The sequence below is a fragment of the Microcaecilia unicolor genome, chromosome 1 (assembly GCF_901765095.1).
Source record: "Microcaecilia unicolor chromosome 1, aMicUni1.1, whole genome shotgun sequence".
Lineage (NCBI taxonomy): Eukaryota > Metazoa > Chordata > Amphibia > Gymnophiona > Siphonopidae > Microcaecilia > Microcaecilia unicolor.
The window spans coordinates 199657717-199675158 of NC_044031.1; the positions used below are offsets into that span (position 1 = coordinate 199657717).

General features: G+C 41.9%; 1 protein-coding gene across 1 annotated transcript in view; it reads right to left on the reverse strand.

Moving 5' to 3' along the window:
- CNTNAP2 (contactin associated protein like 2) overlaps positions 1 to 17442 on the reverse strand; it is a 2081195-nt gene that overhangs the window by 345665 nt on the left and 1718088 nt on the right. The window contains exon 14 of the mRNA XM_030203705.1: positions 9430 to 9557. Within this exon, the coding sequence (XP_030059565.1) occupies positions 9430 to 9557 (128 nt within the window). The remainder of the gene's footprint in view (positions 1 to 9429; positions 9558 to 17442) is intronic.

Genomic DNA, 17442 nt, shown 5'->3' on the forward strand with positions numbered 1-17442 from the left:
TTCTGGGCAAATTGTGTAGTTTAATGTAACTAAGCAGTGTGTATTATTTGTAATACTGAATTTTGGTTAGTTATTGGTGGGCAGCATTATTACCATTTGCCCTTGGTCTATGCTTCCTACTAATTTTAGTATGTTTGTTGAAACTAGTGCTCCGTATATTACCCATTTGTATAATCTGTCTTGTTCCTCTTTTTTTTTTTGGTTGCTTTAGTAATAACTTATGTATGGACTTTCATTTAGAAAGAGTTGAAAATCAAGGACCGAATGTAATAGAAGTGAATTTTAAAGATTGTTTTTCAACTCTGCCTTGACTGATATTGCACTCAGGGTCTGTATTTTTTATTAGAAGTCATTCTGTTTAAAAATGATTGTTTAACTTTGATTGTGTGAAAATAAGTTGGAATGTAGAAGATAAGACACAGCTCTAATTAATTTGGTATGTGAAGGGAGAGGTGGAGCCTGTTTCGAGTTCAGACTGACCACCTGGACTGAGAAACATGTGACCACATTCCCACAGTATGGCTTATTTACCTAAAAAGAGAAATTCTCAGGCATTCTGTAATTTTCCTTAGCTGTGAACATGGAAGCTCATCTATGGGTGGACGCATCGCATAGAACCAGACTCCTGGTCATGAGACTCTAGCTTTGCTTAAAAAAGGGTTTCTCTCAGCTGATGTAAAAAGCCTGGATGATGTAAGGACCAGTGATGGATGTATGTGTAATAATTGTTTATTGCTTCCTTTCCTGGTGTAGAAACTCCTAGCATTGCTTGAATGTAGGGACCAGTGATGTAATGATTGTTTATAGGTATTGTTTCTTTTCAGTTATATAGCTAATCATTGTGTATATAGCTTAATCATTGTATATATCTTAATCATTGTGTATTTTAGAACCTCTAATGAAAGTCTCATTTATCTAATACGAATCCAAAAGAATCCACAGTAATTACTGAGTAGTCTATGTCAGTGAAGCAGGCTGTAAAACCAGGGCAGAACAGGGGGCTCTGTTTTAACATTAGCACTGGCCTTTTAACAAAAATGTCTGGCTGAAAATGGAGGGCTTGCCATCTTGCGCTCCTGGGGCCAGAATGGGTGATATTCTCAGCCACAGTGGTACAAGATACATTATTGGGAGACTGACCATTCTCATAGTAAGTACTGTGTGTTAAAGTTGTACCATTTTAGCAGGCTTATTAAATAGGCCTCTAAAAAGCTCCAGTGAGCAGGAATTTAGGTCTGCTCCTTGCTTTTAGTTTAATGCTGGCTAGTGCTGTACTATTAATGGAATGACAGTTCTTAACGCCAGCCTAATACAGATAATCAGCTCGTGCTATAAGTCGATTTGTTTTTACTGGTGATCCATCACTGTATAACATGAAGACTAGAAGACTGAGATAAGGGTCAGAGATGATAATACTTCACAGGCTGTTTGCCCTGATAGAGGATAAAGAAGCAGAACTAAATATACCTTCCAAATTTAGTCTTTTTTTTTCTGTCCTGCAGTGAGACTGACTAAGCAGTTCTGCAGGCTTTTCTTTTATAACACAGGTTGAGTTTGGACTGGGGTTAAATACTGTGTAACGTTTCTGCCAGTGAAAATCAAACTGAGTGCAGGTGAGATTGTTGACTGAAGAAAATGAATTTAATATTAAAAAGGATTTTTTGGGGGTGGGGTCAGTATTGAGGATGGGGTGAGCCTGCTCTCAGACTAAGTTGGTGGCATGTCAATTATCTGACTTTGAAAGGTTGTTTTGCAATAATTGCTGTGGACTGTGAAGCAAGAAATAGTTTACCCAGGTTCACTGCAACTGGGTGCTTTTGTTCATCTTTTTGTGATTGGAATTTGGGATATATTATCTGACCCTGAGAAAATGCTTTTCAATAAGAAATAGCTAACACTGTTTTACCAGAGCTGGGTGTCTCAGTTATAGAAGTGACCACATGCAGAAGCTTTGTGAAAGTCAATAACACAGAGGTTTTTTAATGAAGTACTATGAGAGCAGAAGGGTGACTGCTTAAAGATATGTGGATAGTTACCCATATTATCTATACATGTGCATTCAGCCAAGATATCTATGCAAGTCGGATTGTTCTTGCCTCTCTGCCTGTGAACTGATTCTTAAGCACAGAAATTTCAGTATATATTGGCTACTTATGCATTTATCAGAGATTATATTTGAAAACCAGTGTGACCCCTGATGAAGCTTATCTGAAATGTGGCCAGATTAGGTCTACTTTCCATTAAAGTTATATTTGAATGAACGTTTGTTGTCTCATCCTTCCTTGGATCACTGCTACTGTTTGTACTGTCTAGAAACATGACAACAGATAAGGGCCTTATGGCTCATCCATTCTGCCCATCCTCAGTAACCACTAACTCCTCCTGTTTGGATACTGCAGTGGATTGTCTCCTGCTTGTTTCTAAAGTACTCAGGAAAGCAAAGATATAAATGGAAGAAAAAATAACCAATAAGGTAAAATCGGGCGGGCGGGCGGGGGGGGGGGGGGGGGAACAAGATATTTTTTTTTACTTATGTTAGTGAAAGAAGGAAGTGCAAAAGTGGCATTTTGAGACTCAAGGGTGAAGGAGAAAAATATGTACAGACTGATAAAGATAAAGCAGAATTGCTTAACCATTATTTCTGTTCTGTGTTCACAGATGAAAGGCTGGGTGTAGGATCTCAGATAACAAACGCTAATAGGAATGGATGTATGGTCAACCATGAACAATTTTCAAAAGAATGTTTTGAGGAACTTGCTAAACTACAGGGGTCGAATGGGATACATATGAGGTTTACTGAAGGAACTTAGGGAAGTTCTCGAGGCCCCATCGACTAATGTGTTCAAAGCTTCTTTGGAGTCTGGAGTAGTCCTAGATGACTGGAGAAGGGTGATATGGTTTCTCTCAACAAAATTGAAAGTAAGAAGGAGATTGGGAACTACAGTCTGACCTCTGTGGTGAATAAATTAATGGAAATGCTTCTGAAATAGATGATAATGAGGTTTCTGCAGAATGGTTTTACTAGAGATTAGTCTTTTCAGACAAATCTGATTAATTTCTTTGACTGGGTGACCAGACAATTGGCTCTAGGGAGAGTGCTAGATGTGGTGTACTTATATTTTACCAAAGCCATTGACATAGTTCCAAATGATAAATAAACTGAGTACCCTTGGTATGAGCCCTAAAGTGACTGACTGGGTTAGAAACTGGCTGTATGGAAGGTATCTTTGAGAAAAGGGATGATACCAGTGGTGTGTTGTAAGGGTCGGTTCTTGGACTGTTCTTTTTAACATTTTTGTGAGTGACGTTATGGAAGAGCTGTCTGGTAAGGTTTGCCTCTTTGCGGATGATACCAAACTCTGTAACAGCGTAGATACCCTTGATGGTATAGATAAAATGGGGAGGGATGTGGCAAAGCTTGAAAAAAATGGTCTAGAATTTTTCAGCTAGGATTTAATGCTAAAAAATGCAGCACCATGCATTTAGGCTGCAAAAACTTCAGAACATAAGCATTGCCATACTGATACAGACCGAAGGCCCATCAAGCCCAATATCCTGTTTCCAACAGTGGCCAATCCCAAGTAAAACAGATTTTATGCTGCTCATCATAGAAATAAGCAGTGGATTTTCCCAAGTCCATCTGGCTTATGGACTTGGGAAAATCCACTGCTTTGGCCTTATGGACATCTGACTTATGGACTTTTCTTTTAGTAAATTTCCAAACTGTACCCGAGGGAGGAAGTGAAGTTCTTTTACGCATGAAAGAAGAACAGGACTTGAAGGTGATCTGATGATCTTAACGTGGCCAAACAGGTAGAAAAGGCAACATCAAAAACTAGAAACATACTTGGGTGTATAGGGAGAAGAATAGACAGCAGGAAAAAGGAGGCAACAGTGACTCTTGTGATGTCCCATTGAGAGTATTGTGTACAATTCTGGAGACTGCACCTTCAAAGAGGCTACTAAAATAGTCAGGGGTCTCCCTAATGCATATAGGGACAAACTTATAGACCTTAATTTGTATACTTTGGAAGAAAGGCAGGACATGGGAAATATGATTGAGACATTTAAATATCTCTGTTGCATAAATTGACAGGGGGCGAGTCTCTTTCAACTGAAAGGAAGCTCTGGAATGAGGGGATGTAGGATGAAAGAAATTGAAGATAGACTCAGGAAAAATGTATCCATGCATCAATCACCCTTTAACTTCTTTACAGAAAGGGTGGTTGAGGCATGGAACGGCTTCCATGCCTCAACCAGAGACGGCTCTATCAGAGCCAGCGTCCTGTTGAAGGTAATAGAGTTGAAGACTGTATCTGAATTTAAGAAAGGGAGAGGAAGAGATAGGTGGTAATAGATGGTTAGATTGGATAGGTCAAATAGCTTTTATCTGCCATCATTTTCTCTGTTTCTATGTATGGGTATGTTATCCATGTAAATTTTCTGGCACACCTCTAGTCCTATTCCCACTATACTCATAAATGTGGGCTATATAAAGACTTACATTGCCAGAGGGGCAGGAATTTTCAAGTAAAGGACTTGCCTACATAATGTCCTAAATGTATTTCCAAATAATTCCTAACATTCTGTTTGCTTTTTTAACTTCATTCCTTTTTATGCTTAAATATTTTTTTATTAATTGCCCAAACAGTACTCTCCTTGTTCCACACATTGGGGGGGGGGGGGGGGGAAGTACTCTCCCGCTCGCACCCCAGGAGCCTTCTGGTTCGACCTCTGCTCCTCTATCAGAGACTGCTGTATCACAGCAGCCCCTGCTTTTTATGCCGGGCAGGATACCTCTTCACTCCACGGGTCCTAGCGGGGGTTCAGGCAACCAAAAATTTCGCTCTCAGTATGGCAGATGCTTTTATCCCAGCCAAACTCCACCACCATAGATAAAACCACTATCAATCATATTTTCATAACATCCACAACTCAGGGGCAAAGCCAGACCTTGTCGTAAGGGGGGGGGGGAGGTCCAGAGCCTGAGGTGGGGGGGGCACAGTTTAGCCCACCTCCCCTGCTACCGACCCCCCCGCCACTTTCGACCACCCCTCCCACCGCCGACCCTCCCCCGCCGCCGCTGCCACTGCCTGGTACCTTTGCTGGCGGGGGTCCTCAACCCCCACCAGCTGAAGTCTTCTTCAGCGCCAGTCTCTGGTGCCTTCGCTGATCTGTTTCTGTGAGTCCTGACATTGACCAGTAGTTTTCCCAAAGTGCACGTTAGCATAGCTTTTAAGCCTCTGTTTATGCAACACTGTACTTATTTTTTTAGAATGTGCACTAATATATATATTTTTAGAATGTGTGCTAGCATACTTCTTAGTTTCATACTTTTTAGTTTCCATTTTTAACCTTTTTTATGTATGCAATATAATCTGGGTATACATCGTACTAATATGTAATTGCCTCTTCTCAGCTGATACTAATGTTCCTACCAGTACCTTAGCACCAGCTGCTCTAGCTCACAGAGGTAGGCTCCTCTGTTTATCCATTTTATCAGTGCATTGTTATTTTGATATCCCCTCACTTCAGTTTGCATCTGTATATCCTCGTTTCTCCATTGTTCATTTGATGTAGTTAGCTTTCACATCCCTTGATTCATCTATGTCATTTTTGAAACTGTCTTCTTCACTTTCATACATATTTGCTCGAGGGGTTCTTTTACTAAGGTACACTGAAAATTGGCCTGTGGTAGTATAGACAGGTGCTTTGGGTGTGCGCAGAATTATTTTTTAGCGCACCTACAAAAAAATGCCATTTTAAAATTTTTGTCAAAAATGGATGTGCAGCAAAATTTAAATTGCCGAACGTCCATTTTCGGTCTGAGACCTTACCGCAAACCATTGACCTAGTGGTAATGTCTCACACGGTAACTGGGTGGTAATGGTCAACGCACGTCAAATGCCATTTGACCTGTGTAGCTGCTGCGCTTCAGAAAATAAAAATATTTTTTGGACAAGCGTAGCGGACGTGCGCTAAAATTGAAATTACCGCCAGGGCCATGCGGAACCGGTTGGTATCTCCAATTTGGCACATGTTAGGCGTGCATAGGCACCTACATGGCTTATTAAAAGGGCCCCTATGTTATTTGTAGCCCACTGGTCACTTATTTTAATGTGCATTTTTAAAATTGTAATTATATTTATTCTTTTTTGAATGTTCTTAATATGAGTTTTAATATGTTTCTAGTATATTATAGAATGTTATTTTTAAGTATGATATATATTTTGTTATTAGAATACTGGTGTGACCCCTGAGGCAGGCGGCTCCATCCGTCAAAACACGGCCGGTGTCGGGTCCTTATCCTAGTGCTTTGAATAAAAGGATTTTCAAGCAACATCTCCTGAGTTGGCTCATCATTTGGTCGACCTCTACTTCACCCTGGCTTTCTTCTCAGTAGAGGTTCCCTTCCTGTTTCCTGATTAAGAGATTGCACATTGAGCAATCCTCCTAGTTTATCCCAGTCTATTGACCAAGGCATTTGATATAAAAACCTTGGTTTCCTTGTTCCACAAATGGAGGACTCCCTCCCCGTTATTCCACAATAGATGGGCATAGAAAGCCCATTATTCAAACAAGTAATTAAAACTTTGAACAACAAAAATATAAGCACAAATACTCTCACATCCTCCTGCTTTAGGAAATCGAACAACAATAATAATCATAAAAAAGAATGATCGCAAATATTATCCAATGAATCTGAGATACTGCTGCAAAAAGCACCTTCTTGAGCACCCTCAACTGCACTGATTATTATACAGTTTAATCTCACAATACGATGCCTTTCTCCAAATAAATGTCAAAAAGACTGAGGAAGTCATCCGGAGCATACAAGCCGAACAATATGTCTTTAGTTTCTCTAATTAATCCAAACTTTTAATTTCATTACTCTCAAAACTGCCACAACTCCAATTGGAAACAACATGTTCCTAGCTCAGCATTCAATTTCTAGAGGAGAAACAGACAATTAAGCAATCCTTTGTTTATTCTGGTTTAATTGCAGCCTTCTAGTGATGCCGCTGCGATTATAATTGAGAGAAATATTGCTAAACATTTAGTGATAATGTTACTATTTACTTGCTAGTCAATATTCAGGTGACAGTGGTCAGTGTTTCTTCAAATGCTGTTTGCCGCTGGCTTACATAGACCTGGATGGTCAGTACCGGGCCATATCTGGACATCAGCACCCAATATCCAGGTCTTTACAGGCTCCTGGAATTTATGTGATACTATTGATATGCACTGCCATACCCACATAGCTAATAAGGCAAAATGGGGCAGACTTTTGTGTGATCCTACATGCTCAGGAGTCCTTTTACTAAGCTGTAGTAAAAAGTGGCCTGCGGCAGTGTAGGCATGTGTTTTGGGCGTTCGCCGGGCCAGTTTTTACCGTGTCTGCAAAAAAAGAGCTTTTTTTTAAAGGGATGGGAAAAGGACCTGTGGTAAAACTGAAGCCAACGTGTGTCTAAAACCAGCCTGGCCCTTAACGCCACCCATTGATCTAGTGGTAATGGCTCACATGCTGCACGCGCGGTGACTGGTCGGCGTGCACCAATTGCTGATTACCGCCGGAAATGTCGCGTGTGGGAATAAATAAATAAATAAATCATCCAGGCGTTATGGGCGCATGGCAATCTGAAATTACCGCTGGGGGGGGGGGGGGGGCGGTAGCCTGGCAGTAGTCTCATTTTGGCGTATGCTGAACAAGCATAGAGCCTAACACACCTTTGTAAAAGGGCCCTTCAGTTAGCTATGCAGGCATTACACTAATTATCACTAGTACTCACATAACTCCCAGCTCTGCCCCAACTCTGTCTGGCAAGTGTCATGGTGGTCACACTGGATTTTCAGCAGCACTATGCGGTTAAGTGGAGGAGTAGCCTAATGGTTAGTACAGTGGACTAAAATCCTAGGGAACTGGGGTTGATTCCCACTGCATCTCCCTCTGGCCCTGGATAAGTCACTTAATCCTGCATTGCCCCAGGTGCAAAAACACAGATTGTGAGCCCACTAGGGACAAAGAAAGTACCTGCATATAATATATGTAAACTGCTTTGGTTGTACCACAGAAAGGTGGTATATCAAATCTTAAACCACTCCCCCCTCCCCCCCAGTGTTGCTGAAAATCCAGAGGTGACCTGCTTACCATGACTTAAGCAGGTAGGAGCCTCTCCTTCCTGGTTAAATCATTCTGAATACTGACTCCTTCGTCCATGAGTAGAGTTACCATATGTCCGGATTTACCCGGACATGTCCTCTTTCTGAGGACATGTCCGGGCAACCAGGCGGGTTTTGCCTAGCCTCCCCTCCCCATACTTACTACTGCCCTGGTAGTCTAGTGACCTCTTCCGCTTTCGGGGCAGGAAAGAGCCCCCTCTTTCCTGCCTGGAGCGCTGCCCTGCATGCTTCCTTCCTGTTGCTGATCTCGGTGCCGATTCAAAATGGCTGCCGAGAGTTGAAGTGACCTCGCGAGACTTCAACTCTCTGCGGCCATTTTGAATCGGCACCGAGATCAGAAACAGGAAGGATGCATGCAGGGCAGTGCTCTGACCAGGAAAGAGGGGTCTCTTTCCTGCCCCGAAGAGGTCATAGACCACCAGTGCAGTAGTAAGGTAAGGGGAGGGGGTGACGAGGTGTGTGACGGGGGGAGGGGAAAATGTGACAGGGGCGGAGCGAGGGCGTGAAAGGGGGTGGGGTGGGATGTGAAAGGGGGTGGGGCAGGGCATGTGTCCTCCTTTTTGGGGGACAAAATATGGTAACCCTATCCACGAGGTTATAAACAGTGGGGCCCAATATTCAAAATGACTTAAATGGGTTGGGAGGGGATATTCTGCAGTACTTATCTGGGCAGTGCCACCAAATATCTCCTTTGACTGGCATGGCACTCCCAGGGTGGTCCGGAGTCAGCCTGGGAACAGCCAGGAGTTATGCAGGCACTGGCAATATTCAGTGGCAGTATCTGCATAGCTAATTGGTCAAATAGAACCACTTAAATAGCAGTCCTATCTTTGCTTGGTTTGATATGTGGGTACAGCACTGAATATTGGCTCCACCTGCATAACTTCCAGATATTCAGTGCTGGTGGCTGGATATGGCCTATATTAGCTGGCTGTGGTCAGTGTTTACAAAACGCTGAGTGCCACCTGCTGATTATTGACCTGAATAATGCTAATGGCATTAACCGCACGACTCAATAATAGCACAGCCAAATCCTAATTTTCTTCAATAACTTGATCCCTATTTTCCTACAATCATCCTAGGAAACGTCTAACAGAGGATGTGAACGTATGTAAACCTTGTGGTAGAAGCTAACATACCTCCTCATGAGGCGACATCAGTTCACCATGTTGTGAATAGCATTTTATAGAAAGTATAAGCAAATACAAACAGTGGAGAGATCCAAGACAGTTAACCCATAAAACTTACGGTCTCCTTGACAGCGCAAGGGGCCCACAGATAGTTTTGCTTCTGACCCAGAACGATCAATGTCTCCCACCACCACTTGACTCACTGGAAGGTGTTCCTTGTACGATAACAACCCAGCATCTTTCCTCCTGAACAGTATTCAAACAAAGAAACAAAAAAACAAAGAAACAACAACAACAAAAAAGTAAGTGTCACTGTGCAGATGAAACATGTCAGTATGACATAAAATCGTGCAGCAAGGCCTGTTATAACTAGACTCAGAGTTGAGCAATGGGTCAGGACCATTTCTAAGATGTACTCTATGTACAACACAGGTATAAAGAAATGACCTCTGAATTATTGTGCAGGTTTGGGTATACTTATACTAATTAGCTATAATGTATGACTTTGTGGGATATTGGCAAAGTGAATAAAAGAACATTATAGCATCTGCTTAAGTACAATATGGCATTCAGGTATAATATGGAGAACACAGATGATTTACTGAAAACACAGAAAACTGCAACCAATGCACTTTTTCCCTGGTGGAAGTGTTTCTAGGGCAGATAGTAGTTATCATAAGAAAGTTTTGTGTGTCACAGGCAGGGCCGGATTAATACTACAAGTATATGAGCCCTATACATACATATATGGGCACTGCCATTTACTTGGTTTATTTCTCCCCCCCCCCCCCCCACCCCCAAAGTCATATTCATTTTATTTGCTCTCCTCCTCCTATATTTTCATTCATGGCCTACCCCTCACATTAATTAGGGAATGTGCAGCGTCTCGCTCTGGGTGTGGAAACTTTAATAGTTTGTGAGTGTGGTAGGTACCTATTTCAAACAGAATAGCTTAATGGCTAGATCTGGAGAGTTGCCAAGTTACCCAGTTCTAGGAGGGAGATTTTAGGCCAGTTCTAGAAACTCAGCAACAATAATGCATCTCTTTCTATTTCTTTGATGTTGCACTGCACGTAAAGTCTGGCTTCTTGGGATTTTCAGGTTAATTTTCATCTATGTTAGTAGTTTTCCTTTGTGTTCAGTAGAGATCTATTCTATTCTATTCCAGCTGTTCTATCATGCTAATTTCCCTCAAAGAATGAAAGCGGGTTAAAGCAAATCTAGTTATACATGAACATTGTATCATTTTTCTAGATATTTCTTCAATAGAAAAGTTTTCAAAGACTTCCTAAACAGATAATAATCTGAAATACCCCTAAATTGAGTGGGAATGGAATTCCATAATTTAACTGCAAAATAACTGAAAGAATTGTCAAAAAAAGTTTGTATTTAACCTTATTCACAGAAGGAAGAGCTAAATCTAAAGAGTAGCGTCTGCTGGTACATTGACTTAGTGATGTACAATTAGCAATATGGTCCAGTGAACTGTTACAAGATCTTATAAACTAGGCAAACAGTTTTAAAATCAACTCTAGCAGCAAAAGACAACCAATGAAGTTCTCTAAACAAAGGTGTCACATGCTCACATTTCTTGCAACCAAAAAACATCCTCGCAGCACAATTTTGCAGCAAATGAAGTCTTTTAACAAGTACTTGATTAAAGCCAGCATATAAGGAGATGCAATAATCCAACTGAGACAAACTATAGCCTGAACCAGCATTCTAAACTGTTTTGGTTGAAAGAAGATTTTTATTGCTCTTAGCTGTCGTAATTTTACAAACACTCTTTTATACAAATTATCTACTTGATGTTTCATAGTTAATTATGTATCTAATATGAAGCCCAACACTATAGAGGAATTATCAAAAATCAGAGATTTCCCTGTTTTAAGAACCAAGTTTTGTGGAGTTCTAGTTACCGATGTATCAAAATATAGCAGTTTGGTCTTAGCTGTATTAAGCTTTAATAAGTTAATAGATACCCAATGATGTGTTTTAAAAATACATTCAGAAATTAATGCCTGTAGATCAGCTTTATCATTTAGCATAGGTATCAAGATGAAGATATCGTCAGCATAAGAGGCAACATAAAGCAAGGAAGATATTAAGAAATTGTCCAGGGACTTCATGAAGGCGTTAAATAATATTGACGACAAAGGAGAGCCCTAAGGCACTCCATAAACAGCACTCCAGCTATTGGAAAACTTTCCATTTTTTTCTGACACTCTACTGCCTATTGCTGAGAAAACCCTTGAACCACTTGAAAACATTTTCCCCCAATTCCAAACCACTCAACCTGTTTAACAATAACACATGATCTACAGTGTCAAAGGCCCCATAAACATCAAATTTCATTAAAACAGAAGGAATGATTTGACTTAGAAAAGACTTTTTTTGTTTTGTTACATTTGTACCCCACGCTTTCCCACTCATGGCAGGCTCAATGTGGCTTACATGGGGCAATGGCGTCACTTTTGAAACCAATATGACCAACAGCACCTCAGTACTATGCATTGGTCTAAAACCGTATTGAGCTTCATGAAGACATTTATGCAAATCTAGATAATACATTAATTGTGTTGTAACTATTAATTCTGACAACTTAGCAAGCCAGGGAATGTTGGCAACAGGTTGCAAGTTAACTACCTCTGTCATATCTGTTCCATTAGCCTTTGGTAAGAATTATTTTCCCAGGCTCCTGAGGAAAGTCATCTTCTCTTAGAAGAGAATTGATTAGTAAGGTAATCCAAACTATTAACTGGGTGGGAGAAGACCTAAGTAAATAAGATGGATGATGATCAAGAATACAAAATTTGCCTGCTAACTGTCTCAATATTGAGTTTACCTCTTCAGTTGAGACTGGATTAAAATCAAACCACACTAGGTTATCTTTAATACCAGACTCCTGTTGATCAACAGTATCAAATAATTAAAAAAAAATAATCTGGATTGGAAAGCAGCAACACAGATCTAATATTTTCAATCTTATTTCTAAAATATGTAGCCAATTCTACCATGGTAGATTGTAAATCCTCTGAATTTGAGCAACGATTTGTGAGTTAGTCAGAGATCTAAAAATTTTGAATGAAACCATGTTATCAAATTGTTCAGAGCCTATTAATTTCTGATGATAATCCCCCTGTCACATAGTGCTTGCTGATCGGTTGGCTGGTCTTTTGTTCTCTCTGTGGATTAACTTGTTTTTATAACCACGTGCATACATAAGGGAATTATTCAAGCCAATCAGCTTCTTCTCAGAGAAAGTTGTTTGTGACCCCTAAGGCAGGCGCTTTGGTGCCAAAACACGGACCGTGTCGGGTCCTTGATATGAATATTCTGAATAAACTGTTTTTTGATATTATCTCCCTATTGGTTTGTGCATTTGTCAGCCTGTACTTTTGCTGTTTTGTTATTGAGATAACATCAGAATCAGGTATTTATTTAATACTAGTAAAAAAGGCCCGTTTCGGAAAGAAATGAAATGGGTGCTAGCCAGGTTTTCCTCGTAGTGTGTATGTTAGAGTGAGTGTGTGTGTGAGAGTGACTGTGTGTGAGAGAGAGAGAGAGATTGAGTGCTTGTGTATCTGTGTTTGAGTGTGTGTGTTTCAGAATGACTGTGTGCGAGTGCGTATGTTGGACACAGTGAGTGACAGAGACAGAGTTTTCCGAGAGCTACAGTGTGTTTGACAGAGCGTCTGGTTACTTACCCCCCCATTCGTACTTTTCCCTTTTGTTGGGCCCCCTCCGTTTCCTCCCTCTTTTCCCCTCTCTTGCCTTCCCCCTCCCCATCTCTACTGAGTGAGTGTGTGCCCCTCCCTCCCCACCTGCTTTTCCTTCTGTTAAGCAGTTCTGTATTCCTTCCCTAATGTCCTCCTCCTCCATGCCAGCATTCTGACTTCCTTCCCTGATTTCCTCCTCCTCCATGCGAGCATACCCTCCCAGGCAGAGTTGACCCTGTTGCTATGAGATTAGGTTGTGTGTGTTGATGTCGGTTACCGAGGGTGGCTCCGGGATCTTGGTGCAAGTTGTGTTTGTGTGATGCTCTCTTTACCGCCCCGCCGTCGACGTCATCGCTTACCGAGGGGGGCTCGGGATCTCCGTCCAAGTTGTGTATGTGCGACGCTGTTTGTTCCGCCCTGCCGTTGACGTAATCGTGTGGTGACGTGAGGGCGGAGCTACACGTCCCTCTTCGTCTTTCCGCCCTCTCTCCTGCTTTCGGCTACTGATTGGCTCCTTGAATGTGCTCCGCTCTCAATGTCATTACGTTTGACGCGAGGGCGGGGCCCACTTCTGCTGCTTCAGAGTTTCGAACAAACGAACTGGCTTCATTGACGTCAGTGGTCAATGGAACGTTGAGAGTGCTTTTTATGTCCAGATGGGGCGTGGCCTAGGGCGCAGGTGGGCGTGGCTGAGTGCAGGAGTCCGAATAGCCTAGGTCAGGAGCCACAGTTGGAGTGAGGTGAGCTTCAGAACGTCTGAGGGGGATTCAGAATGTCTGAGGGGGATTTTATTTATATAGATGGTGAGTTCTACGGAGATGTGTCCTAGTTGTGCTCTGCACCCATTGTTGTGTGAGGAAGGCTTCGGTGGATGCCAAATATGTGTTTGCATTTAATACCTTGATGGTCCAGTGTACAGGGTTAGAGGTATTTATTTTCCAGGAAACATAATTGAACAACAATTTTTGCTAAGTATAGCTAGCATTTGCAAAGTTTTCAATTTTTGTAGTATATATAGCCCTTTTCTATGCTCTGTGCTGATAACGGGGGTGGGTGGGAGTGGTAAGACTACTATGACAGTGTGACTACTGTAGGGGTGGAGCTATGGATAGTCATCCCACCCCTTAAAGTCAGCGCTGTATGAGTAACGGTACCTGTTTCCCTAGAAAAAAAAGCACTGTTAATACTTTAGCCTTGTTGGTTTTACTCTTATTAGAATGAGTGAGAGATTGGGGATTCACAGTTTCTGGAACAAACTATTAGAACTTTGCAATTCCAAGCGGCTTGCAAAATAACATATGACAATCAGATGGATGACAACAGCCAATAAAATGGCTCTAAAGCTGGCATGATTAGATCAGAACTCTTCTTCACTAAATTTAAATCTCAACATAAATCCCTTTATTTTCAACAGGTATTTGGCTACTCTGTCCCCACAACTGGTTAGGACAGTGTGTACTGCAGACAGGGAAAATACCTGCGTATCTTTGTATAACTACTTGTACACATGATGTGTGTGACTGCTGTCTTATTGATTATAGCGTTCTTTTCTGATTTTTTGGATTAATATCTGATTTTATTGTAAAGTACTGTGATGTGTCGCATCAGTAATGGTGGTATATCAAGCATGTAAATAACCATAAAAATAGTAATATAAGCACGAGAAATAATCCAAAATAAACATCAAAAATACTTAAAAGAATAACTCAAACACTTGATTGAACAGATATACTTTCAAACATTTCCAAAAATGCAAAAAAAAAAAAAAAAAAAAAGTCACGCTACGTAAGTGCTGTGATAAGGTATTCCACAAAAGAGGACTGGCAACATAAAAGATCAAAGCTCTAAAGTCATTCCGCCTAACCTGGTGGAGTGGTGGTGCAATTAACAACCGCTTCTCTGCGGAGTTCAAAACTATGTAGATTGATAAGCATGCAGGGAAGAGCCTAACAATTTTTCTTCAGTTCTGAACCGCTTAGATGTTTTTAACTATTTGCAATATAACAAACTATGAACTATAATTAACCTTGTAGGTGTAAAATTGTATTTGGCCAGGATAATTTTGTTTTAATTGGACCATATTTCTGATTTATTTAAAGCTCTATGGATGTTTATATATAACTTCTTCTTTAACTTGTCTTGGTCAAGCTTGGAAAAGTGTGAAAGAAATAAAGATTGATTAATATCTATATACATAATAACGGAGGTGTGGGTGTCTGTCACCTGCATCTTCTCCCATAATAAGCATGCATGCGTAGAGGGGGGCTCCTGCAAATGCAGAACATGGCGGAGCACTTCTGTAGTGTTCCTCTTGAAGATGTGGTAAGGTGGAGGCAAACAGCGGCACCAGAGGACCTGAAGAGCTGCAGGATCCCAATGAACTTAGCTCAGTCTAGGATAAGCCAGTGGCGTTCCTAGGGGGGCAGACACCCAGGGCGGCGCCCCGCCCCCCGGGTGCAGCGCCCCCCCGATGCAGCGTGGACCCCCCCCGCGAAAGAGCCCCCCCAGGTGCATGCCGCTGGGGGGGGGGTGCCGCAGCGCGCGCCTGCTGCGAGTTTACTAACTTTGCTCGTTTGCTGCAGCTCCCTCTGCCCCGGAACAGGAAGTAACCTGTTCCGGGGCAGAGGGAGCTGCAGCGAACAAGAGAAGTTAGTGAACTCTCGCAGCAGGCGCGTGCTGCGGCACCCCCTCAGCAGCGTGCACCCGGGGCGGACCGCCCCCACTGCCACCCCCTTGGTACGTCACTGGGATAAGCCATAGCAAAAGGTGTGCCATGGGGGCTGGGGGGTTGGGGAGCTGAGAGAGGAAAGGAAAAGACAAAACAGAGAAACAGTGCAAGTAGTTTCTAGGAAGAGAGAAAGAGAGAGATCCCTTTTTTTAGGGAGAGGAGGGAAAGATAATGAATTGGGAGGAAGGGGAGAAGGAGAAGTAAAAAGGGAGTGTGCTGAGGGGGAGGGAAAGATTTAGACTTAGGTTTATTATTTTTCTAGTCAACCGTTATCCAGAGCAGATTACAATAAAACTTCCATAAAAACAGTCAACAAAAACAAAAAGAAAAATCAAACATATTGCAGATGCAGTCATCAATCAGAACAGAAAAAGGCCTTAAGCAAGAGGAAGTCTCTGAGCCTTTTCCGGAATGCAGGACCACTGGTTTCACACTTGAGTCGTAATAGTTACGTTGTTCCATTCAATTGGACCACGGATGGAAAAGGTTCCCAGCTTTGTGAACTCCGAACGTATACATTGCAATGCAGGAGCCAGAAGCAACTGCTGGCATTCAGATCACAGTAGTTGGGAGGGTGCATACCACTGTAATGCAGTTTTCAAATAAATATCCTGATAAATAAATATCCTGATACATAGCCTGATGAACCAATAGCAGCAATTTATACAAAATCTTCCACTGCACTGGCAGCCACTTCAGGCTCTTCAAACAAGGAGAAATGTGATCTGAACGGGAAAGGCCCATTAACAATCGCACTGCCGAGTTCATTACTATTTGAAGCGCTTGAAGAGAATACTTTGGCAGGAGAGAAAGAGTGCCTGGGTCAAGCTGGGATGAATGCTGAGCCCACCAAAAATGTTTTGCAAGTGTCTCCAAGTCTGAAAAGATTTCTAGTGATTCTTTTCTGTCTTGACAGGACTGACCTATATTAGCTTCCCTCTATTTTGAGACCTCATATGGGCTTACTTTCTATTTTCTTCACTAACATGGGGTTAAGCACAACTCATTTCAGAGTAAGGGCCCTGTTTACTAAACCGCACTAGCGTTTTTAGTGTATGCTAAAAGCTAGAGACACTCATAGGAATATATGGGTGTCTCTAGTGTTTAGCATGCGCTAAAAACACTAGCACACCTTAGTAAACAGGGCCCTCAGGGGCCCTATTACTAAGGTGCACTGAACAATGGACTGTACCAGTGTAGGAATGTGTTTTTGGCACGCGCAGATCCATTTTTCAGCACACCTGTAAAAAAGGCCTTTTTTAAAATTTTTGCCGAAAATGGACTTGTGGCAAAATAAAAATTGGTGCTCGTCCATTTTGGGTCTGAGACCTTATCGCCAGCCATTGACTTAGCGGTAAGGTCTTATGTGGTAACCATGCGGTAATCGTCTACATGGGTAGACTGTCAATTACCGTCCGGTTTCTTCCATGCGCCAGAAAATAAAAATTATTTTCCGGTGCACGTAGCGGACACATGTCAAAAATGAAATTACCGCAAGGGCCACGTGGTAGCCAGGTGGTAACTCAAAATTGACACGCGTAGGCACCTACACAGCCTAGTAAAATGGCCACGTAGTGTCTAGCATATTATTTTGCTCTCTTTTTGTTACTTCTGTGTATTCTTGTGCCTCCTTCCATGTGTTGTACTGGGTGATATTTGGCCAGCGGCAGTCAGTGCTTTTTAA